Genomic DNA, 24,803 nt, shown 5'->3' on the forward strand with positions numbered 1-24,803 from the left:
CTCTACTGTATACAAGAGGTATGCTAATATTTATGTCTGCTTTGCTAATTTTATGTGCATGGACATAGGAGTCATACCCTCTGTTCTCTAGTGTTAGTTAATGTGTTGACTATCCTGAAACTTCTCTTCCTGAAACACAGCAGGGGACAGCCTTGAAAATCATCTGCATATTCCAAGTGCACATTCTTTATGGACAGCTTCTTATGGATATTTCTGTGTTGAAGGCTAGCTGTTATGTTGAAAGTCTTCCTCATCATTCTAATGGCTTTACCATCTTGAATCATTGTAGACAACATCACAGTGATACTTCATATATGATAAGGAATACATACACTTGTATTTGCAGATTGTGGATATCTGGGGAAATACCATGTTTAGTACAATGTTGCTGTGTATTTGCTGTTGTAGAAAGTGACAGGGAGTTTCTGAAGAGGAGTTATGCACAGGAAAGGATATCCTTGCCTCAAACGAAGTGAAAGCATAATACAACAAGTCTTCTCTGAATGTTAGGCACCTGTCCAGTGTTTTTCCACTGTGTTTGCATTGCAGTGATCGCAAGAGTCATCAAGAATTTTTGCCAGGATTATGTTAATTCTAATTAACCCCCAATCCCAAATCTGAGGTCTTTCCATTGTTTCTTCACAGATATGCTGTCTCAAAAGCAGTTGTATCACAGAATCACAGACTATACACTGGAAATGACACTTGGAGGTCATCTAATCCCATTCCCTGCTCAGAGAAGAGCTAACTCTGGAGTCAGATCAAGGTGCTAAGGATTATTCACTGTGAAGGTATCTCAGGATTATGTGCTGTCTTGTAGCTAGTTGCTCAAGCTTAGGTAAGTCAATACACAAGATCATCATCTCTGAGAGCACTGCAGAATCACTACCTACTTGTCTGAAGTGTAGGCAGAACTATCATCATGTGTGTTGGTGCAAAGCTTGTTAGAATATACCAGGGACTATGCTATTGATATCTCTGGACTTAACATGCCTGCCCTGGAGAAAAAAACATCCTTACAGTGATTCAAGGATTCACCTTTGTCCTTTTCTGTGCATTACCTACATGACATAATAAACATGTGTTAAAGTCTCTATTCTGTCTTGAGGGCACCAACACTGGGATCTGCATGCCAGTGACTGGATTCCTCCTGTCTTGCCAGGAGGCTCTACTCCACGCTCTTGCCAGGAGCCTGCAGTATTTTTAAGCAAGTGGAAGGTCATGATGAAGTCTCAGTCTTTACCTGGGCAGGGCCTGTTCAATGGACATTCTCATGCAAAGCAAAGAAAATCTAGAGAGCTCTATTTGCTTTTCCCACCACAGATGGAGGAATGGGCTCCTAGTGAAAGTATGGATGGAACAGGCTTTCAAAGAGGTATTTGAAGAGGGGAGGTGAGGAGCTATTTCTGGGTGAACTGGTCAGCCATACTCCCTTTTGAAGCCTCACTGACAGAAGGGCTTTGGCAGTGGGAAGGCAACCATGCAGTGGGGCATGAGCGGTAGTCACATCTCTTTCACCCAGCAAAGCAAGAGCCACATTGAGGTTTGTGCAAACTCACCAGCAAAGGAATGGGGACTGCTCAGCCCAGCCCAGCCCAATCCACAACAAGAAGAGAATCATCCCTCCAGTACACCTCAAACAGTCCACACCATCTATTGCTCTTCAGCTTAGTCAGTATTTCTAGTTCTCTAAAGGAGAGCTACTAACATTTGGAAAGTCTCTACATACAAGGTCTTTCCAAACACTCCTTTCTCATTTCCGCTGGGCTGGAAATCATTTCAGATGTGCCAGCTGGTACTCAGCCCCTGGGCTGCTTCCAGCACTTGTGCCTAGTTTTATGTTAAAGTGAGCTGGCTGAGCCTGTGGGACATTACAGTGTGGCCTGATGCAGGTGGTGCTTGGACAGGTGCTGCCTGACTTCTGCAAGGAGGTGGAAAGCAACAGTGTCAGAGCTGAGTGGTGGCAAAGCAGTGATTTCCAGTTCCTTCTGATGTTTGTTTCTTGGTGAGTGAGTGACATGTTTAAGAATATTTTTAATGCTTGTGGTAGTAGCAAGAAGTGATACACTAGTTGCTTTGCATGTTTCTTTTGTCTTGAATTTTAGTATGTCTGCTGCTAAAAATATAGGTACCCCTGCTCCCCAGAAGAACCTCCAAAACAGGCTCTAGTCAGCTGGATATTTACCTACTCCCAAGTGACTAGATGTAGAGTGAAACTTCTCATTTGGCATTTTCTGGACTGCTTATTTTCCAGTAAAACAATTTTTCTTTTGAGATAAAATATGTGGTTCAGTCTCTAGAGAATCCTGTCTTTATATTCTTCTTGTGCATTATTCTTATTACAAAACAACAAAAAAAATTGTTTAGTATTTCTTATTACTAAACAAAACCCCCAAAACCGAACAGAAACCTAAGTTCACAGCTGAAGAATGTAGACTTTCTTCCCAGGAAAAAGTTAAAAGGAAAGACAAATTGTATTTAGTTCTGTTAAGTAACCAAGAAAATTCTTTCAGAGAACAGTGCTGTTTTCCCCCCTCAAAGGTACTGTATGTAACTAACATAATTAATTATGCAGTTATTCACAACAAGGAATAAGTATGTTACATGTATGTTACACTCACCTTACTTTGCAAAAAGAAAAAAGAGGGTCCTCAATCTGTCAAGTGCAATGTAAATAAGAATTGAGGATTGTTTCTGAGCACTGAAAATGGGGCAGAGATGGGAAGTTGTGGGATAAGGATTGTCTCATGTACAGTGATGGCAACAGTGAAAGAATAAATGGTTTATTTGCAGTCATCATTGGAGCTTTCAGTTAGAGCCTAGTTTATATTCAAAGCTCTTGCCAAACATTTGCTTTTGCCAGTTTCAGGATTATTTATCAGATTGGATTGACAAAATAAGCTTTGGGCCCATGATGTAAGTCAGATGTCTAAATCTGGTTTTGCATAGGGAACAGAGTGGTTTTCCCAGCCTAATAAGCCAGAACTTGGTCTGTCAAAGGTGTCTGCCATCAGGGACTAGAGAATTAATGAAGTCTGCCTCTTGTCTGTGGAGGTTGTTTTTGAGAGCAGTACTACTCTCTGACCATTAAAAATGGGCCAACATCCTTTCAGTGTCTTTCTTCAGCAGGGTTGCCTCTTTCACAGCTGTCTGCTATGACTCCTTTTCTAGCAGCTTCTACATGACCAGCTGCTCTCAGGGGGTCCTCCCAGCACAACAACCTCTTGGCCCTTTTTGTGACCTCTAGGAATGTCATCTAGAAATGCTGGGTCCCAGCCTTACACTGTAATTGTGAGGTTGTGCAAGCATTTGCACCAAGGCACTGTTGTCCATTTTTTTTTGTTTTGTTTGGACTTGAGTGATTTCTGAAACATTTGACATCCCCTTAAGGCAAAACTCATCCTGAAATATATGTCTGGAAGGAGGCTAAGCAAACCTTTTGTGATGATCCTCAGAGTAGTGCATGTACTTTACGAAATTTCATGTACAACCTATCATATGGTTTACCAGCAGGTCTAGATCTACTGCCAATGATTTCTTTCCCTGTCTGCTATAGAAATGATATATTTAAATGCAGTCATAATTGCTTCTCAGATTTATCCCTTGAGTTGAAGGAGACTCAGTGGGGATGGGATGCTGTTCCCTCTCCTCTTTTACAGTCTATTCCCTGCTGTGGCCAGTTTATTCTTACAGAGTTTCCTGGGTAACTGGGGTTATAGCTCCTCAAAACAGCGGGTTGCACCTGTACTTCTTGAAGAAAATGTTGAGCTCTGCTTGCTGAAGAAGACGGTTCATCATTCTCTGTTGTGATGTGACAATAACTCCTCTCTGAGCTTGCATGCCTGGGCCTAGATAGATATGCTGATAGTCCTGTTTCTGCTTAGAATCTGCAAGGCTCAGAAATCCTTTGAGCAGGAGGCTTGTGTGCCTTGCAGGAAATATAGTTGCATGCTGAGTATCTGCCTAAGCAGACTGTCACATGCTGCTGCTTGCTGGGGTCACATGGAGAGAGGATGGCTGTGTGTAAGATCTCATGGTGAGTCAGCTTGCAGGTATATTGGGTTGCCTGGTGGGAAGCTTGCTGCCAGGGATTTGATGGTCTTTCCCTTGGCTGCAGCTTTTCTCTAGGTACATCTGATTGCAACCAGCATGGGAGGTCATGGAGTAGAGGGATGCTACTGTACTAGCACAGGCACTGCCCTTGAAGAACATGATGAGAGTGAGGCATGTGCTAAAACAGAGAAATCCAGCAAGTCTTCCACCTAGGGTAGTGTAAAAGGTCTCATCGAGTCAACCCAAACTTTATGTTTTCCCTTTAGACATCAGCCTGTTCCTCAAAGGAATAGACCCATTTCAGACGGATGGATTCACTGCATGCAGAGAAGAAAAATATAAGGTCAACAGGCCTTTAGGGAACCTAACTTGCTATCTAACTAATTGTTAAACAAATGCTTATTTTAAAAATCCATAAGATGGCATGGTAACCTTTTAGGATGACCTTACTGAGCTGCAGTATATGTGGCTGCTTTGTGACAGGGGTTTGGCAGGCTGCTATCTTACAGCATTAATTTACCTTGGCCCACTTCAGAACAAAAGAAGGCATATTTATTTAATTTTTCAAGGTTAACAAACTAGTGTTAGTGAATAGACTGCCCTAGTATTTCCTTTGAAAATAATACATTTTTCTCTTTGTTTGTTGTTTCTATTTCTGCCATGCTAAATAATTGGCCCCAGGCTTCAGTTTGGTAGAGCCCTTCTGTGCTTAGTACTCTCAGTGGCACTTATGCATGTGTTTAAATTTAGAATCGATAACTTGAGAATGGACTGAATTGTGGCCTCGGTGGTAATGCTTTTAATTGCAGTGTAAATCCAGTCTTCCCAATGGCCAGTAGATGGGGCAAATAGGCCTCCTTATAGTTATGGTCAATTTTTTTTTTTTTTTTTTTTTTTTTGAATGCAAGGTTAAAATGTAGCTGTCGTTGGCTCTTAGTTCAACAGTCTAGTTTGAAGTCTCTTTACCTTTGTACTGTAAGGGTAAATTACGAACTTTGACGTAACTGCACTATTTTCTTTACAAACATGTGTCGTAAACAATCGTTCTGTTCCTTGAAATTCTGAGATTTAAAATTATGTTCCTTTCTTTACACAAGGATGAAAACAAATCTTTTGAAGGTTTTGTTGTGCAAAGATATGGAAATGTGTGTTCCCTCCCCAAAACCAGCCAATCGTCAGGTGTTTACAACACTCATGGGGATGCAAAGGATCCAAGATTTAGTCCCTGGTAGTCTTCCACGTGCCTGTAGAGTGTACCAATGGCAAGATCACCTTACTTGCCTTTGGGTAATCAATTATCTCCTGCTAAAGCTGTTGTCACTTTTACACATTTATTGGTGCACCAGACTTGTACAGACTACATGAGTGGCCATGGTTGCTGGCCACATTTGCTCTCTGCCCACACTTCTTGCTTTCTGTTCACACTTCATGTTATGTACTTATCTAAAGAGAAGGTGATCCTCAAGTCAGTCACTGAATACTGCCTGTCAAAAGGAGTAAGGGCTTTTTCTTGGACACATACGTAGGAATAGAGAGTCCTCAGTTTTCCTTTAACTACAATCACACTTCTGTTTGTGGTTCATCACATCAGCTCCTTAAGTGTGCTCTGCTTTGTCCCCATTTCTTGGAGCTCAGCTTGGTAGTGTGAGTCCTGGAGCAGGCTGTGTTCTTATGGGCAGTGTGATGCAGGTGCAAGAGCTGTTTTCTGCATTACACTGAGGCAAACAACTCCTCAGGTGCAGAGCCCAGGGACAATGGGGAGCTTCTGCTTGTCACATAGACCAGATATGGTTTGCCTATTTGAGAGTGTATCTTGCCCTTGTGGAAGCAGCTTCTACTGTTCAGCCTTGAATAAAAGGTAGTGGTATTTCTGTTCTGTTTTATTTTAGAGTGGGGCAAGCTGCCTGAGATAGTTCAGTGGCTGGGGCGGGTGAAGAAACCGGTATCTATACTAAACTGGCCAGGTGAATACAGCATGTTAAAATAAAAGAAACAGTTTGGCTAAAGATTAAAAAACCAAACAGTCATCAACCCCCAGCTCTTTCTCCTCGAAATTTTGAAAGCTGAAATGGAGGAATAGATGTGAGCCCACCTTCTCAGATATATAGGGAGACCCTCACCTGCTGGGCTTTAGTCACACAGGGGTCTCTGTGTGACACCATCTGTCATTATCTGTTTGTGGTATCCAAAACTTCTCTGAGTGGGATGGAGCACAGAGGAATTCCTGTCTAGATTGGCATAACTTTCTCCTCTTTCTCGAAGCTGTTATGTGGTTAAATCTAAGACGGCTAATGCTGAGTGCAGAGTGGGGGTACAAGGCTTAAGCTGGTGTAAACTGAGAACAGCTCTTTTGCAGACAATGAAAGTAACCAAACTCTACAGACATCTAAGGTAGTAAGAGTCTGGCTCATCTTCTCCAAAAGTACATTATACAAAATCTAGGCATTACCTTAACCTACTCCATATTTTGGAGGAGCAATGTGTGTTGTCTATTTCAAAGGTTGCTCCAGCTTCCCTCTCTTTTGCAGCTTCACGATGCCCTCAGACCTCATCTCTAACACTGCCCCCTATATGGTGAGCAGCATGATTCAGACCTCTTGCAGCCAAATGCCTGCAGCAGTCCTGCTTTCTGTACTTTCCATTCAGTCCTCTGACAGTCTTACAGCAAAAATTCCTTTGGCTCCTGCCATATCTACTTTTGCCTTAGAATATTTTTATTGGCTTACTGTGTTTTGAATGAAATGTAAATTCCTCAGTGCTTTTCCAGCCAGTGTTTGCATTTTGTTCATTGTGTATGTCTTGACTGTCCAGCACCCTTTGACTTCCTTGTGGTCTTCCTCTATTTATAGTTTTCTTCATATCCTTCCCTGTTCCCAAAGAGATGTTCTCCTCATAAGATAAGCAGTGTTATGAACTCTCAAAGCCTCTGCTTCCACCCTACTTCGGGCCTTCCCTGAAAAGCTGGTCATTTCTCTCTATATTCTCTGGTTTGTGATATGAAGAGAACTGCTTTAAAAGAAACATATTGCTCCTGGGGAAGGTATAAAACATGGCTCAGACGGCACAGGCTCCTCAGGAATATGAGTTTTGACACAAATACCTCATGAGGCAGCTGGAAACACCTACAGCATGCAATATTTTAGAGTAAACCAACTGGTCAGTGACATGCTGGCCTCTGAGGAAAGCTATGCATGCTGTTAGCCAGAGGTATCTCAGGAGGACTGAGAGTCTGTCTGCTATTTGGCTCCTTGCAGACAGCAGCTGTTCCACAAGAAGGTGAAACATGCAATAAATGACTGCATTTACTTGAAGCAAATCAGAGCTCAAACAAAGGCAGTGGTCCAGCCAAGTATGTTTACTGCTCTGGGAATGCTTTTGTGCTGATGCAGCATCTTTAACCCAAAATCTCTGAACATTTTGAAAACATTAAGAAAGATAGGCTAATGCCTGTGTTTGCAGATGTATTTGAGGCAGGTTTTGGATGCTGCTGTCCATATAGCCTACACTGAGTTTGGGACTGCTGTGGCTGCTTGACCAACTGTTTCCTTAACTGCAAAGGTGGTTTCTGCAGCTGCTGCCAAGCTCATGCTGATGCAGTTACGTTGGTAACAGGACATGAGCAGGCCACTGTGTAGCTAGCTCAGGTAGGTACACATGAGCTGTGGTCACTTGAGTATAAAAATACATTTGTCTTATTTTTGGGAGGCAAGAAGATCTGTGACCTGGACTGAAGACAAAAGATCAGTCCCAAAGATACATTTCTCTTTTCTACTGCTGCTTTTGAGGGGACACAAATGGGAAAAGTGAAATATTGTGTAGATCGTCACTAGTGAGAATAGGTTCAGGCTAGGTTGTGCCATGTCCAGCTGCTGAGTGAATGTTCAAATGATGTCTGATACAGGAAAATGTCCAGTGACCCAGAAGGGAGAGAAGTAGTCTCTTCATGTGTGTGGGTATTTTCCTCACGGACCAGCAGATACATCTTTGGATGGTTCTTTTGAGATGCAGAGGTCACCTGTTAGTCTGCAAGGGCACACAGAAAAGGGCTGTACCTTTAGCCAACAGGAGGGTCTTAATGCAAGGATTTAATGTTGTTTTTCTAGAAAAGAACATGCTGCCAAATAAATATCACCTGCTTCTGAGGATGTGCCAGAGGTTTGGCAATGAGTTAAAAGCCAGAAGAACTGCACTGCCCTGAACTATTTCCAGCAGAGCTCTGGGGGCTGATAGCTCCAGAATAATTGGAGGATGGCTCTTCTTTGCCAGACTATCCCCAGACAACTGGGGTGAGTGGCTCCTCCCTGATGGTCTGGTGATCCTCTACTCATTTTTCCTCAACATACAAAAGGGGGCAATCTGAAAATTCTTGGAATAGACAACCAGTTCCTGACAACTTCCACACATTTTACTGAGAAAATTTCTTGTTCCCTTCTCATTTGCTTAGCTCACTGCTGGTGGTTTTCTGCAGACATTTCCCCCAGATGACTTTGCTAGAACCACAGGGAAACTGAAGGCACTACCCATGTTCTACTCTGAGTCCCTTAACTACAAAATGTTTTCAGTCTGTGGAGAAGGTTTTTTCCTCTCTCTTTCATTCTCTCTGCTCCTTGGCTTCCCACAGTGACAGCGTAGCTGTTTGATTTGAGAGAAGCTTTGCATGTGCTGTGAGTGGCTCCTGTTAACAATTTGTCCTCTGGAGCCTGTTGCTGCACAGTATAAATGAATTTCACTGTTTAGTACTTTCCCATTTTGTTCCTCTGCTGCTGGCAGTGAGATGACCTACCCTGTTTTGTTTTTCAAATTTATCTTTCTTTGCCCTTCTTATATGAGACAAAGTCAAAAGATTAAATTAACAAGGATGCATTATTGATGAATACTTTTTTGTTGTTCTTTCATGCTGCACTAAAAGTTCTGCATAAAATGGGAATTAAAATGCAGATCATATTCTGGAATAGTATTCAATTTGGTCTTAGGGTGAGAAATAAACACTTTATCCCACTTCAGAAAGTCTAATGGTGTGTGCTGATTAGATACCATGCACATATAAAAAGCATTTTTCAGTCATCCTACCACATAAACTCAGTGCTTTTATAAACAGTCTTCATTTGGCCCATTCCATGCATGTATGCTGCTAGAATGACCAGGATGTTTAGCACATTAGACCTTGCTTTGCAGTGGTGAATGCAGGTACTGGAAGTTCTCCAATTGTAGTACTATGCATGCCCCTGCAACCTCCTGTTCAGAATATGGTAAATATTTAGAGTGGCTGAGCCCAATTTGGGCTCTGTGCTGTTTTAACTAGATTTTTCTTGCCTGCTTTAAAGCTGGCGTAGGCATTTATCCACCGCACCAGAATCACTGTGGATTACATGTACCCCTAATTGGATATGATGAAGGCCACAGTCATGTTTTCCATGGTTCCAAGCCTGAAGCTTAGAGTACTTGAGGTTGTTTTTACTGTGTGAATGTGACTGCATGTGGATTTTAATACAGAGAAAAACATACTGGGACCAGCTAATGAAGTCAGTAAAGTGGTTACATTTGCCTACTTTCTCAGAAATTATCATAATTCCTGTCTTTCTTGGGATGAATAAAATAAATTTATCAATCTAGACAATATTATTTTTTGTCTATTTTTGAATAGGTTTTGAATAATATATTTTTGAATAGGTTTTGAATAATATAAATCAAGTGGTTTTTGTTTTCTCTTCCACTGACTTCTATGCGAGGAAGGACGTCGCCATGCACAGGGTAAAAAAGGAAAAGAGAAACTAACCCATTGCCATTTGCATTTTACAAACTAAATCTTAAAAGAAATACTTGAAGGAGGGGAAATTTGTCACCTTAACATTGCAAATTATGTGAAACCAGTATGTCCTCCCACTACAGCATATGTTTGTGGTGGGTGGGCGGGGGAGATGCAGGGAAGAGGTGATGGTATAAAAATACCTTGTAAAAACAAATGTTTGGCTAGGGGAGAGAGTTTGTCACTTCAGCTAGACTAGAGGGGGAAACCAGACAGACAGGGGGTGGATGGGGGACGTGGGGGGAGGAACTTAAGTCACTTCAGCGAGGTAAATAACTTGACAGTGTCTCAGAAATAGCTGTCAACTCATTAGCTGGAAAAGATCAGATATTAAACAAGGAGGTAGCCTAGAAAGTTAAGGAGTAAAAGCTATTTAAATGAAAAATTAAGACCTTAGAGGAGTTAAGCATACGACAAATACCAATCAGAAGTGTGACAGGTAGAAACCCCAAGGTGAAGGGCACAGTCTTGCTAGCAGCCACTCTTCCTGCACTTTCAAGAACAGAGAAGTAGGATTTTTCTCATTTATCCTTCCAATAGGCATGCTAAGAAAAATACAGACCAGGGGCTCTATATGGTAACATAAATGCAGCTTTGTAATGCACTGCTAGCATGGCTCTCACCCTCCACATGCCATATGGAACAGTTTGTATACTCCACAGCATCCAGTACCGTGCAAATGCGAGCAGACACCAACATGACCACCCACAGTGGCAGCCAGGGTGGAAAATGACAGTTGTCTTGTCATGCTCGTGGGCAGTTTGTGTGCTGTGGTGGGAGACTTACATCCCCACATTGTGGGACCTGGAGGATGCGGGATCTGGCGGGAGGGAGGGCCAGGAGGGACAACACTCAGTGCACCTGTGCAGTTCCAGCTGGAAGTAGTAGCTGTCTCAGACAGCTATCTGTGATGTCTGTCCTCCTTCCTATCTGTGATAATTATAGTTTAAATTTGGTTTTAATTGACTTGCCTCAGTGGACAAGTAGGTGTCCAGCCCAAGGAACAGTGGGTGAGTGTGTGAGAAAAAGACATGTGAGGAGAGAGCAGGCTGTTGAGGTGCCCTTACATCCACTGATCTGTTACCCACACGTATCCTGTTTTATGGACAGCTTCAGATGCTGCTCTCCTTTCTACTTATTCCCTGTTGCTTTAATCTAGGGAAATTTAAAAGTGATTTGAATGGACATTTCCGTGAAGAGAAAGTGTTTTGCTAAATCAGACAAAACCTGCTCACCTGCTCCCTCTCTTCTTTCACTTGGAAGTATGCCTTTCTCCTGCTTTGGTGGGTGACTTCTGGGGGTAGGTCAACCTCCTCCCCCATGGTGTGGGACCTGCAGGGTATTTTAGCTGAGTAAACAAGGCTCTGTTGCTGTGAGGGCTTATGCCAACCAACTCTGTGCTGATAGACTGGCCGGTGGGGATTCCGAGTGACAGGCATGGGACTGCTATAAGTGCAGGACAAGTTTTGAGGTTGGCATATGCTGTGGAAGCTCCTTGGTTCTCAATTTTCAGTCAAGGACAGAAGAAGATTCAGCTCTCTTCTCCTCCTCTGACCTAAAACATATTGCTGAGGTCTGTTCTGCAGGGTGAAAGTTTCCACTAGTAGGTGTTCACACAAATTTGGCTATATCTGGCTATCTTCATATGTTGGTATACAGTCATTTCATACTTATATTCCTTTGAAAAACAATGTGTATTTTCCCCCTTCAACGAATTTCAAAGAAAATATGCCAACAGAACATTGATAGAGAAATTTGCATACTTCAGTCAGGAAACTGAAACCTAGAATACCTTCTGAGCCCCTGTCTGTGCAGCTGCATTGTTGCTTTGTCCTTCAGGGCTGACTTAGGGTAGCTGTGGGGATTAGAAGTCTGAGTTCCCTGACTTACATGCATGTAATATTAATGAAATATTTTGGTGGAAATCTAGCTTTTACATTTCAGATTTGTTTCGTTGCACCAGTTGGTGGATTAAAACTGCCATCACAGCAGCTGCCTGAATATCATGTAACACAACATGCCTTGATGCCTTGTCATATTTCAGTGTTTGCTCACAGCATGAACAGTCCCAAGCATTGTGTTGTTTTTTTACGAAGGTCCAGAGTTAGTGAAATAGAGAGGATCTTTTTTCCTTCACTTTCTCACAACCCCCCAAGTTCTCATGCCTTTCTGCTATCCTTTTCACTGATTTAGTGATCCACCCTTTACTGTGCAAGTGCTTGGGGGTGCTTGCACTGTGATAAGCAATGCAGTACAGAAAGCCTTTGCAGATGCTTCTGCATGTGGCTTCCTGAATATACTGAGGTCTCCCTGCATATGGTGAGCAGGTAACACCATAATAACTGAAGAGTGGATAGTGTAACAGTCAAAGCTACGAGGTTTACAATTAGTCAAGAACTTTTTTTGCTGGGGATCTTAACACTAAACACTGAAACTTTTCATGGAAATTCGGTACTTGTGATGCAATTCTTTGGGGAGTTTCTTATGTGTAGAATGCAATTTCTGATGAAAAGGAGAAAAAGGGAAGTATATTGTAGGGTGTTCAATAACTTGATCATTAGGTGATCACTGAGATGTACAAGACCAAGTTGTAAGTTCTTCGGATGAATAAGAAGAAATAGCAATATCAATTAATCTTTCCAGTACTGTAGATAAGTGTCTTAACTGTCAGGCTTTTGAGAAGGATGCATGAGTCTGATTTCTGTGGCTACTTTGTGTGAAAACTCTTGAGTCTTTATCCAGTTCTAAAATTCCTCTTTTTCTTTTTTGTTGGTACTAAAAATTTATGGTTTTGCAAAATGAAAACCTTGTTATCCAGCCAGATAGAATACTAAAAGTTAAGGGTATTTTGTGAACGTGAAGCAAAGAGGAAGAAAATGTGTTAATTTATTGGCTCTCGGTGAGAGGAAAGTCTGGGATTCATTTAAAAGTCAAATGTAAATATATTTTTCCTAACTTTGGCTTGTGACAGATCAAGATTTGACATATTCTTATTTTTTCTAGCAAGCTGCTAAGGATTCAGACCAACTTGATGGAAATATACCTTTGACAGATGACAGCAAGATTTCATGATTGATTTCTATCTCAAGGCGACTGCCCCTTCTCCACAGCCAGCAAGTAGCAATAGCATTTTAAAAGAACGATGTCAGAGAGCAGCTTGGTTTTCTCAGTTGTCATCATTATTTGTTTCTCTCCTGGCCAAACCACCAGAAGCAGGTTAAGGATGACACAAACTAGCAACAAATCACGGGGTGGAGGACAGAGCATGTGACAATGCCCTGGCTATGGTGCAAACATTTGAGCTACGTTTCGAAAGCCTGGATTTGTGTTCAGCAGAGTTCATGAGTGAAAAATAAAGGTCTCTGACGATAACAATCAACAACCTCAATCTCATTAGTGTCTACTCTTCAGAGAAGAGGCTGGAGTGGATCCCATCAAGCTGTGATTTGGTTCAGTGCACTGGGGAAGATTCCTAGAAGCATTACCCCAGCTTCTTTACTCTGTGCACTGAAGGGGAAAAAAACAACATTTGGCAATTTGTTGTCAATATTTGTATAACTCCTGATGCCACTAAAACGGCATATGTAGGCTTTAAACTAACAAAAACAAAGGCATGGCCAAGCTGGAGAGCTGGATTTGTTTCCATGCACAATTAGGTTTATTTGTTTAGGTCTCATTTTATTTGCTTTCAGATGACTCAGATAGGAGTATTGCAATCCTTTCAAAGTGAAGTAGTGTTCTGTGTATTTTGGGCATTGGGCTTAGCCAAATGTGGAAAGAATTGGCTACTCAATAGTATTTTCCTATCCAGAGGTTTTTTTCAAACTTTTGAGAGGAACTGAAGGAATGTCCCTTCCATGCCAGGCTTTCCCCCCCTTCCCCTTTACAGCGTCTCTCCGCATTATTGTTAAAGAGCACAGGAATTTTAAAACACTCCTCTGTTGTGCAACTGTTAGCAACTGCTCTTATTAATTGCTTTACCATTATGCTGCATATTTAAATTCTCCCTGGTGTCATCCATAACATGCTGCTGTGAGTGTCTTTTAACCCATTCCAATAGAATGTATCAATGGGGCCTTGCTCAGAATCTCCCATCCTGCTAGGCCAGCTCTGGGTTTGCTGAAAATGATTTCCTGCATACATGTAGGGATATGTAAATTTTGGCTAGTAGCCAAGTTTTCTGTTGAGAATTAGTCACTAAGGGCAGGTTATTTTCCAGTGGACATGCTGGCACGCCATCAGTGTTAAGAGAATTGTCTTAAATCTCAACACCATGATGTTTCCTTTATCCCCTAGCCCCTCAAAAAAACCAAAAGAAAACAAAAACGCTGGGGTTTTTTTGTCTCTTCTGTCTTATGTGTGTAGGAGGCAATGGCTTTTAATTAGTGCTTTAGGCACCACTGCATTTTTGGGGGATTTTTTTTCCTTTGATTTCTTCTGCTAATTTTGCTTCTAGGAATACTACCTTGGATGATTAAAATGTAGACAATGTGAATAGATTCACATTTATTTCTATTTCTATGAAACATAAAGGATTTCCTGCACTCACCAGAAGTATGCATTTGATTTATAGCCTTCCTTAATGCTCTTCCCACTCACACTCATAAAGGAAATATAGTAACAAAAGCTATTAGACAATATAGTTTAAAGTTTGCCCTGATAAAACCAAACTGGAACTTTATTCAGTCTTAAATGTCAATTCTAAAATTTGGGATGTTTTTCTAATCAAGAACAATAAACGTGGAAAGTGTCTCTGTGGAACAGAGGCGTGGCTCAGCATGCTGCTGGCCCGGTGCTGCACACACACTTCGGGGGCAGATGGGGTTTGCACATCACAGAGTCCTCCCCATGCAATAGCTTGCTCTGCGAGACTGCTTGACTTTGGGAGGGACTGAACAATGTTTATGATATGGGATTTGTTGGGGTTTTATGCAAAAAGCAGGATAGGAACCCAAAATATATCTATGACAAATGACCAAATTGAGGAGGAATGTAAATCTTCAACTACGATAAAGAAGAAAGAAATAATATAAATTTCCAAGCCTGTGTTAAAAAAACAAAAGCCAGAAGAAATAATAAACTGGACAAACTGGATGGTGCCTAGAGATCTGTCCATATGACACTTTTGTTTCCCTCCCTCTAGCTGTGGAGAACTGAGACTGTCAGAATAGATCAAACCCATTTAGTGGCCTTACTTAGCATGGTATCACTTTATAACACCTTCAGGGCATTTCGACATTGTGCCTGGAAAGCTGTCAGACAACACAGTCCAATGTGCTGGCTGCAGCTCTCCTGCTCTTTCCCCACTCACACCATTTTGCTGTGTGCAGTTTTTCAAGTTTAATCCAAGGCTGAATGAGACTGTGGATTTCACTGGAAGCTGAGGAGGCTGGATCAGGACCTGTCAGAGCTTATATTCTATGTGCTAGTGTTAAACATGTAATTTGATTATCAAAGTATGGTTTTGATGCAGGATGCAGGAATTAGTTTGACTTCTATTGACTAATAAATATACAGTTAGTTTTTATAAGCTGAAAACGTATAACCATTCCAGATGCATATCCTTTGAGTGCATAGGAAAATATAAAGACAGTACATTGTATTATAGGTCCCTCATCACATAAGAGACTTCCTTTATTAGTCTGATTTTTACAGTGTTTGGGCTCCCTTAGTTGCCATGTACAATTAAGTGGCAAGACAGAGACTTTTTTTTGGCAAGTTATATGTACCTTTTGCATTTTTACTTACAAGGTACTGTGAGCTACAGCCGGGCAGGTTGTGATTTCAATCTAAGGTGGTTTCACCCCTTCCTTCCTGCAGATGTGTAGTTGTGTGTAGGCAGATACTTGCTGATGCCTGGCTAGTAATTCAAGTATTGAGACTTGTGGTCTTACTGCCACTTCCTGATGTGCTTTACAGGTAAGCCTGAAAGAGGAAAGAGACTCTAGGGAGGAAAATTAGAAGAAAAGAAGTTAAAGATTTAAAGTATCAGCCTTGAAGCTACAAGGCAGTGAGGACATGGAAGGAATCACAGAAAGCAGACTGTACTTCCTCTTCCATGTTATGAGGGACCTGAACAGTTTCAGAATAGTAAAAACTTATGTCTGTGCCAAGCACAAGTAAGATAATGCACATGTTAATCCTATGTTATCCTATCCCTCTCTTCCCTAAGACAGAATGAAGTAAGTCTGTATCTAAATGCCTGCTCCTGTTTAACTTCAGGGTAAAGTAAAATACCTCACCCTGAAACATCTCTGGGGGGTGTAAGTAAATCATAGTCCAGACAAGACCTACATGCTTTTCATCTATTGAGAAGTATTACATCTTAGCTGAGGGTGGGAAGGAGGTAGCTATCAGGCATGAAAGAGTAATTTAAGTCACCTGAATATTAAACATATCCTAATCACTAACGACAGCACCAAAAGCTGGGAAGCATGAGAACAAAGAAGGGTGGAGTAAGATGAACCACCAATGAAGCTTTGAGATCTAAGCATGGCAGAATCCAGGAAGGTTCCAGAGGCTCACAGGAAACTTTGCCTGTTATCCTCTGAAGCTGGATTTTTTTCTCCATATCCGAGGCTTGGTACATGTAGTCTGATTTAATCTAATAAAAGAGATAATAATCTAATAAACTGCAGTCTGCTTTCACGTACAGGTGCTACTTGTCAAAAAACACTTTTCTTGACCACTAATGCAGATCAAGCTGTCCTGTAAAAAATCAGTTATTTTGATAACCCACTTTTTTGTGATGTTTCACTTTCCACTGATAGTCTTTATTACCTTATCCTGCTCATTTTAAACAGGACATTCAGTCTTCCATGATTAATAACCTTATTACAGTGATACATGTTTGTTTCCTTATTGCTGGATTTCATAAAGTTGAATTTCCCATCTTTGAACTTCAGCAAAGTGAAGCATACTGGGTATCTTCATTCCAGCAAAGTTTTGTTGATGCTTTTCTTATTGTTACTCACTTCCTTATACTGTATCTATAGCTGTGTGGTCACTCACCAGCAGATAGGATCTTCCTCTGTATGTGCTCTCAGCTGTGCCTGTAATTAGCAGGCTGCAAAGCCCAACCCATAAACTTGCAGCTGTGGCTTAACACTTCTCTAAAATGGCCATGTAGCTTCCAGTTGGACCTGAGTGCCAAAACATCTGTCTGCAATGGACCTTATAATAAACCCTGTGAGTCAGTGTATTGGCTTGCTGGACAGAGGAGTGCTCGTGTGCAGTTAAGCACCTATTTATGCCAAGATGGCACAGGCTTGAGCTGGAAGACCAGTGGAGCTAAATGTCATGTAGGCAGGTCAAGGGAGCAAGGTAGTATATGCAGTGCTGAACAATAAGGCACAAGTAAAGGTAAAACTGCAGGTTGTGAGATCATAGGATTGCAACTTGGGACAAACCTACAGATATGAATAATGAGAAAATGGCCCTGTGTAGGAGAGGAAATCCTTTTCTAACTTTTCTGAACTTACATGCAAAGCAGAATTGCTGGAAAATACTGTGATTCATGGTATTTGCCCTTTCCTTTCTTCTCTCTGCTATCACTCAGAAATGTGTGGGTAAGGGACTAAACCACTGTAGAAGTACCCATGCCATTACAGCATCTGCCAGCCATGTGGGGAAAAGCCAGTGTGCCAGAGAGCAGCACAGGTCTGTGGTACAAAACATGCTTCTATGAGTGGATGAATCTGGGGGATATGAAACTCCATGCAATATTTGCCCATGCATGGCCAAGCTCTCACTTCCACATGAAAGGAGGAAACCTCTGTGTTTGTACATCAAGACAAAAATCCACCTTTTCACCCTGCTTTCATTCACCTCTTGTTAAACCTTATGACTAAGAGTCTGTTGTGTCTCCTTCTCTTTGTCTCATGCTTTATTTCTTCTTCCCAAGCACCCTACTGAGGAACCATGCAGGGTCTGCACAGTGCTGCCAGAAGCTGTAGTGCTCCTTGGGAGTGGGTGCTGTGTGTCTTGCTTGCCCTGTGCAAACACTGTCTAAGCCAAATCTTGCACCTTGTTTAAATGCCTGTGTGCTTGTCAAGGGCCCAGCTTTCCAGAGGACCATGTATGACAGCTTTGTGTTGCTCTTGGGAGTCAGACGTTCTCTCACTATGTTTCAAGGGACAGGCATCCCAAGTGTTATTCCCAAACTGACTCTTGCTGCAGGGTTTCCACTGGGATGACATCTGCTGATTTCATGCAGGGGTGCTGGCCCAGCACCACGGACCACGACCACTGGAATGGCCATTTTCAGCAAACCCTGGTTAACCAGACCCTCTGAAATACCCAAGAAGTTTCCAGCTAAAGCAGAAACTGAGCTGTTTGCAATGAAATGTACCCCTTGCATAGTAATGGCTGCATGTAAGGACATTCTCAGAAATAAATGAAAGCCATGCTGGTAGCGATCAACACTTTACAGCAGCTCCAAGAGCCCTTTCTGTTTTCCTGAGCTAAAATGGTGCCAGGATGCTTTTGTTGCCTGATGGGCTGCTGGCAAGAGCCCCCCTTTTGGATGGTGCTGATTGTAGTGTTGCTGACTGCTGTGAGCCTGGCAGCCAGGCTCTGTCCCACCGCCCCTGCCAGGAGCAGGCGGCCTGGGGGCACCAGCCCTGGGCACCAGGCATCCTCCCAGGGCTGGGGCTGGACCAGGACGCGGTGCCTGTGGCAGGGCAGGGCTGTGGGGAGCGGGAGACCGGTCCTGCTGCAGTGTCACTGGGGCAGGGACCAGTGGCCCCAGGGGATAATGAAAGGGGGTCCTGACAGGGTGAAATGGGGGAGCCCTCAGGGCCACTTCGGCTCTGCAGCACCAGCTCCAGCCTGTGCAGGGGTCCCGGTGGCAGCTGCTCTCTGGCTGTGGGCCTGGGGATGGCCACACCTGCCTGCTCCCTGCTTCCCCGAGGGCCTTCTCTGGGTCACAAACCTGGGATTTAATGGAATACCGGATCGTAACGCTTCTGCCAGAAGAGGGTGGCTGCTGGAGTCTGGCTGTCTTCCTGGACAGCTAAAGATGCTTCAGGAGCACTGATGTCCCTTGGGTGCAGCCAGACGAAATTATCATCTGGCCAGGCAGCAAACAGAGCCATTTGTAAAAGATGAGTGCAAAACCTCAGCACCAGCCTGGCCTTCTGGATATATCAAAATGCTTGTGCTGGTTTGAGCTGAGGTCTCCCTGCAAACCCAGACTGAGTTTGCCCCTCAGCAGAGCACATTTAAATGGAAAACCAAGCACAATGAGATGATCACTCATTATGTGAAAAGTGATCTCACAGAGACCTAAACATCTGTAGACAGGTAAAAGGAAACCGATGCCATGGTTAGGTAAGACCTGAGAATACCCTGCTGCTTAACAACTGCTAAGGAAAAGATGGCAGGATGGGAGAGGCTTCAATCTGTTTTAGAGGCCTGACTTTCACCTCTGTGCTCATGGCAATATTCTTCATTTGTGCAATATTTTTCACCCAAGAAACAATGCTTTAAAGATGAAATGATACTGCTGATGAACTATTTGGTGTTAGCTTTCCAGTCAGAAAAGTGAAAGGGTGATGCATTTGTCATATTGAAATGATGTCACTTTGGGAAGGGAATAATGTTTTTGTACTACGAGATAATTAATGTCTTCTATCCCTGAGGGTTTGATTAAACTATCAAGTACCAAGTGACATCTTTTCAGATGACACTTCTTTGGAAACCATAAGTGCCAGAACAGCATTTCAGTGTATACTTTGGCTAACACAGAGCCACTGCTCCTCCCCAGGGCTGAATTTGTCATGACTTCTGGGCAGTGAGGAATCTTTGGTCTCTTGAAATAGGTTATTTCCTTTTTTGGAGAGAAATAAGAAGACAAAAGCAAGGGATTAATAATTTTTTTAGGTAGAATTCCCACAGCAAGGAATTGTGATCAATATTAAAGAGCAGTAGTACCGAGACCTTGGGCTATGTTGCTCAGGAGAAATACTTTGCATTTCACAATAGATACAAAGCGAGATACTGTTGATATTATTTTTCTGTAGATGTTTTAGATACAGTTAACTAACTTCAACCAGTAAAGTTGCTTGTTTTGAAGGCATTACAGTGATAAAATATGAGGAATGCCCATCTGAGACCAAAGAGGTTATGTAAAGAAAAGGTAGCAAAAAGGAAAAAAACATACAGATGACAGAAATAAAATATGACACAAATATGAGACAAAGCAATTGGAAATTAATCTAGGAATTACCCCAACACACTGGAAATCTGTGGGCCCTGGTGGTCTGGTAGATTACACTGTCACTTTTAGCTGCTACCACTTCACTTTTAAAATGTAAAATCTGTCATGATCCTCAAATGTTGTCAGCCATTATGTTCAAGTTCTTGCAAGCGTTGTGCAAGAAAAATTCATGCATGCCAGCTCTGACAGAGTGGTGAATACAGCCGGTGAAGAAAAAGAAAGCTAATTAAAACAAAATCTTAAAATCCTGTTGCAATTCCATCATGGGCTTTGACATTAAATGAATTTTCGTATAAAAATAAGGGGCAAATATTTGGTTTTGTATTCTTATTTCTTTCCTCCTTTTATGAAAGTGTAGCATAAAATTTTATAATGTCCAGTTATCATCACATACAAAGATCTTATTTCCTGTTCAATAACTTCATCCCTATCAAGGGCACCACAGTCATAATGCTTTGTTGCTCCCTAGGTTTCCCAACTGGAAGGAAGTTTGTTGTGTAAGTTAAACAATAGACATGAAAAAAAGTAAAGAAAGAAACATCCTCATAACTCTACTAAATTTCTTAAATTCCATAGCAGGATGAAATGAGCAAACACCCAAATGAAATTCAATTCGAAATCTTTTGTTGGATTTTGTTTTAAAACTTTCTGTGAAAAGATTCAATAGGTATTTTATCTCAATCCCTAAACTTCTTTTGGATGAACCTCAATTTTTAAGATCCAAACATTTTACTGGCAGTAATGTTTGGTTGGTGTTAGAAGACTTCAAGCTTGGATTCCTCAGATTATTTTATTCACCTATGTCAGCCAAAATGCCAGTGAAATAATTTGGGCATGCAGGACTGAAATGGGAAGCTTTTGAATTGTTGCCCCATCATTCACAAGCTGAAGCTTAGGATATATTTCCTTCTTTTTCACATGCAGTAGAATTTGTCTCCAATTTCATTGATCTTGAATAAAAATTATTTTGCTGTCACAATGTGGAAAGCAGAGAAAATGTGAAACAAAAGGTGTTGAGTCCAAACACATAGTTAACTGACCAATTTACTACAAAACTCTCCCTAAGAATCTCAGATTTATTTGAATGTTTTATTAAAGAATTACATAACTTGATGTCTCTTCTTTTATTTGTTCTAAGGATTTGTGTTTTTCTTAGCTTGCAAGGGCATGGGACTGGAATCTCTCATGGCTTCAAGAAAGGAAGTAGTTTTTTCTGGGGTAAATTTCCTTGCTTGATAGAAAATATTTGTATATTCTCTTCTTAAGTGAACTTATTTGTGTTGAAAAAGAAACCAATTTACTATTGTGGCTTTGGCTAGAGATATGAACTCATACTATTAGACAAGGAACAAGAGCCATCTTTATTCAGTTGTCCCTGTGATTTATGTCCCTGCCCAGGTCACTTTGTCACTATATTGCATTATTCTCTAGGAACCTGGTTCATAGTTCTTCAAACAGCTCCCTGAAACTGCAAGTTATGGTAGGTCCCACAAGATTTCAAAAATCTAAGAAAAAAGTCCCACCATTTTTTGGAGGTAGACTAAGGGTAATATCTTCCACTAAACAAAGGCTAAACCTTTAGTGTTGACAGAAGCTGAATTTCTTGCAAGATAGCTGTGATTGAAGCAAGTTTTTATGCAGTACCTGTTGAGACTCAGTACCACATAGGAGAAAGTGATGATGCCACTTAGGTGGCACTGGAGTCATCATTCTAAGAACAAGAAGACCCTTGTGCACCTATGGAAGGAAAAATGAAAGTGCACTTACACAGCAGCTTTTGACTTTCTCTTATGACTGTCAGTAGGTAGGGCTGAATTGTTTTGGAGGTTTGAAAGAGTAACTGGCATGTGAGACATCAAAAAAAATGAGGAGTTGTTTCTATACTTATATGGTGAACTAGTCCTGTTATTGCTGTGGGTGAGTTATCTGACTTTTCATAAGGAAAAGAGAGTAATAATTTGGATTTTTTGGAGATTGATTTACTTTCCAATGTTAAAGAGCTAAGAGATGGCAGTTTTCACCTCTGGATATCTTAGATTGTGACAATATGCAAAGTTTTGTAGGAGTCTTCGTGATTGTCTCTAGGCAGCCTGTTGGAGATCAATGAAACATTTTTAATTATCTGAGTTATTGAAATAGGAAAGAATTATTTGAAGTAGTGAGATGTCACTTTTGCACTTTGTAGGGCTTACTTTAGTAAAGCAGAAGTGAAATGCACATTGCCAGAATTTTTAAGAGCTTGGAACTTTTCAGAATCAACCAGGTATTTGTTCTACACATATGGTAGACCTGAGGTGTGTCTGCATGTCTGCTTTTGCACTATTGAAAGCATTCCCAGACTTCACAGAGACAATCACCTGGTCTATAATATTCTCAGCAGAGGGCAGACAGTGGGATCTGATGTTGCACAGTCTATTTGCTACGATCTGTTACTGCTGGCAACTGTGTATGTGGGATTTATAGGTTAATGTCCTACTCAGAGCTTTGGGAATTCAATCTGCTCGTGCTTTTTTTTAATAAACTGTCTATTGCTGAAAAAATTTATAGCAGTATGGCTTCTTATTGTTGGTATACTGAAGAGCATTCAGGCTTTTGAAAAGGACCCACATATTTTATTAAGTGATGAAGAAGAGAGTACATGGAGAGCTGAGGTGGAAACAGAGGCTAAAATTATTCTACATTTGAATTTTTTTTTCTGTGAGGTTTCTTGTGCCCTTTGCTGAAACCTTTCCTGCTGGACACTTAAATGGAAGTGTTCTGGCCTAAATTGACCTTGTGTCTAAGTGAGTCTGGCAATTCCTATATTAAACGATTTCTAGAATTATTTAATACTAATAAAGGAAGGAGCTGAAAGTTTATAGAATTCTAATTAACTTATATCCATTTCTTCCCATAATTCTTTAAACATGTGGAAATGAGGATACAGGTATTCATGGAGTTCATAGTTTATTTAATTCTGATTCATTATTATATTGGAAAGACAAGTTACTGAGTCACTGTTGTAAGAATTTTTTTCCTTAGCTGCTGATAATTTCTTCATCATGTTAGTTCTGGAAATTTTTATTCTTTAATTTATTCTCACAATATGAGAATTTTTCTCAAGTTTCAAATTTTGGTCTCAGGCCATCTTGTTTCTGTAAAGTGTTGCCTTGCTTAAATTTGTTCCTCAGAATGATGGGTGATGTTGAAGTTGTCCTTGTGGGGTATCTCACCATTGTCCTGGTGTGTCTGTATTCTTGCAACACCACACCGGAATATAAGAAATATTAGAACCATAACTGAAATACTTATGTGTTACTAATTGATACACAAAATAATATGCTGAGGAAAGAATTTTGGCCCCTTTTTTAAAGATCTGGGATTCTAGCCAGCCATGCCACTAGCACTAGAATTAGGTAGGATCATAAGATATCATAACACCAGATTTTTCAGTTGACTGGATGCAGCTCATGTTGTCACTTCATTTCTAAACTGTTTGGTTGAATCTGTTTTCCTTTATTAGTTATGTTGCAACAAAGAACACTATACAGAGTGACTGGAGGCCTGGACAGAGGGTCAGGAAGAACAGATGTGGCTTTGTAGATGCAGGTTAGAAGTTCATTCAAGTGGGAGGGAAAATAGCTATGTGTCTCAATAGGATGCCAGAAAATAGGAAAGAGGCAGCAAGGCATACATGTCTCCAGAAGTCCTTGCATCTATAGATGCAGCTCTCTCGGAAGGGTGGCTTTTTTGCTATTCTGAATCTCCAAAAGTCACAGAAAGCATTAATCTGAAACATGAAACCAGGCCCAAGGTCCTAAGCCACAGTGAAATAGCAGTCTTGTTTCTTTTTCCAGATGAGTAATTATTCTTTGGAGCCAGGGAGGAGGGGCTTGGAATATCACTTGAAATTACTTCCCCCCACACACACTTCCACATTTTTTTAAGACTTTCCATGCAATGAAGTCAGTGCTTAATTCTTAGGAGCACAGAAATGGTGATTAGTACCAGTGCAGGAGGAGTACCTCTTGAGAACTGCTGGAGAACTGTTTAAAAAAAATAGAAGGAAAAGGGGAAAGGTCAGTTTAGATTCCAGATCATGGAGACACATTCAAGGTCCATTCCAGCCATTCTGTATCACCAGCATGGCAGAAAAATGTCCCATTCACTCTGGCCCTGATACACAGTCTGTTCCTCTTCTATTTTTGTTGTTAGGATGGTCCATGTTAAAAGTGAAATGAACTATCCAAGTTTCCTAGTGGAAACATAAAATTTCATTATATTGCCACAAAATTGAGCAGTATTTAGGACATTGACCTGAGAAACCCATCTTCATAAGCTCGTGCTTCTGCTTTTCTGTTCTTGCCCACCTTCTTTCCACAAGAGTAAAAAAAGGCTTTCCTTTTCCTTCAGCTTCTCCCATGTTTATTATGCTGTCTTGTTAGCATCACTCTTTTCCCTGACTGCCTATATTCCTGTTTTCATTCCTCCTCAATATTGAGCTTGGCTATTTATGGGATCATTATCACTATCTATTACCATGATGTGCAAATTCTATCTCTAAAAATTATCAAAGTGCCAAGTAAATGTCATGGTACATTGCCATACTCTTTATAAAACTCTAAGTGCTCAGGGTAGAGTTCTTTGCAGGGCTGTAAGTTATTTTGGGTTTTATTTGAGACAAGATCCATGATGGGGAGGAAGATTTTGATGCATTGATTTCATTGGCCCAGAGGATAAAGCAGC

At 41.2% G+C, this 24,803-nt stretch overlaps 1 protein-coding gene across 1 annotated transcript in view; it reads left to right on the forward strand.

Moving 5' to 3' along the window:
* Nucleotides 1-1,725: 1,725 nt before the first annotated feature.
* Nucleotides 1,726-24,803, forward strand: part of RBPJ (recombination signal binding protein for immunoglobulin kappa J region) — a 141,082-nt gene continuing 118,004 nt past the window's right edge. Inside the window, exon 1 of the mRNA XM_068188821.1 lies at nt 1,726-2,005. Coding sequence (XP_068044922.1) covers nt 1,887-2,005 — 119 coding nt within the window. The 5' untranslated portion in view covers nt 1,726-1,886. The remainder of the gene's footprint in view (nt 2,006-24,803) is intronic.

Source organism: Anomalospiza imberbis, chromosome 4 (assembly GCF_031753505.1).
Source record: "Anomalospiza imberbis isolate Cuckoo-Finch-1a 21T00152 chromosome 4, ASM3175350v1, whole genome shotgun sequence".
NCBI lineage: Eukaryota > Metazoa > Chordata > Aves > Passeriformes > Viduidae > Anomalospiza > Anomalospiza imberbis.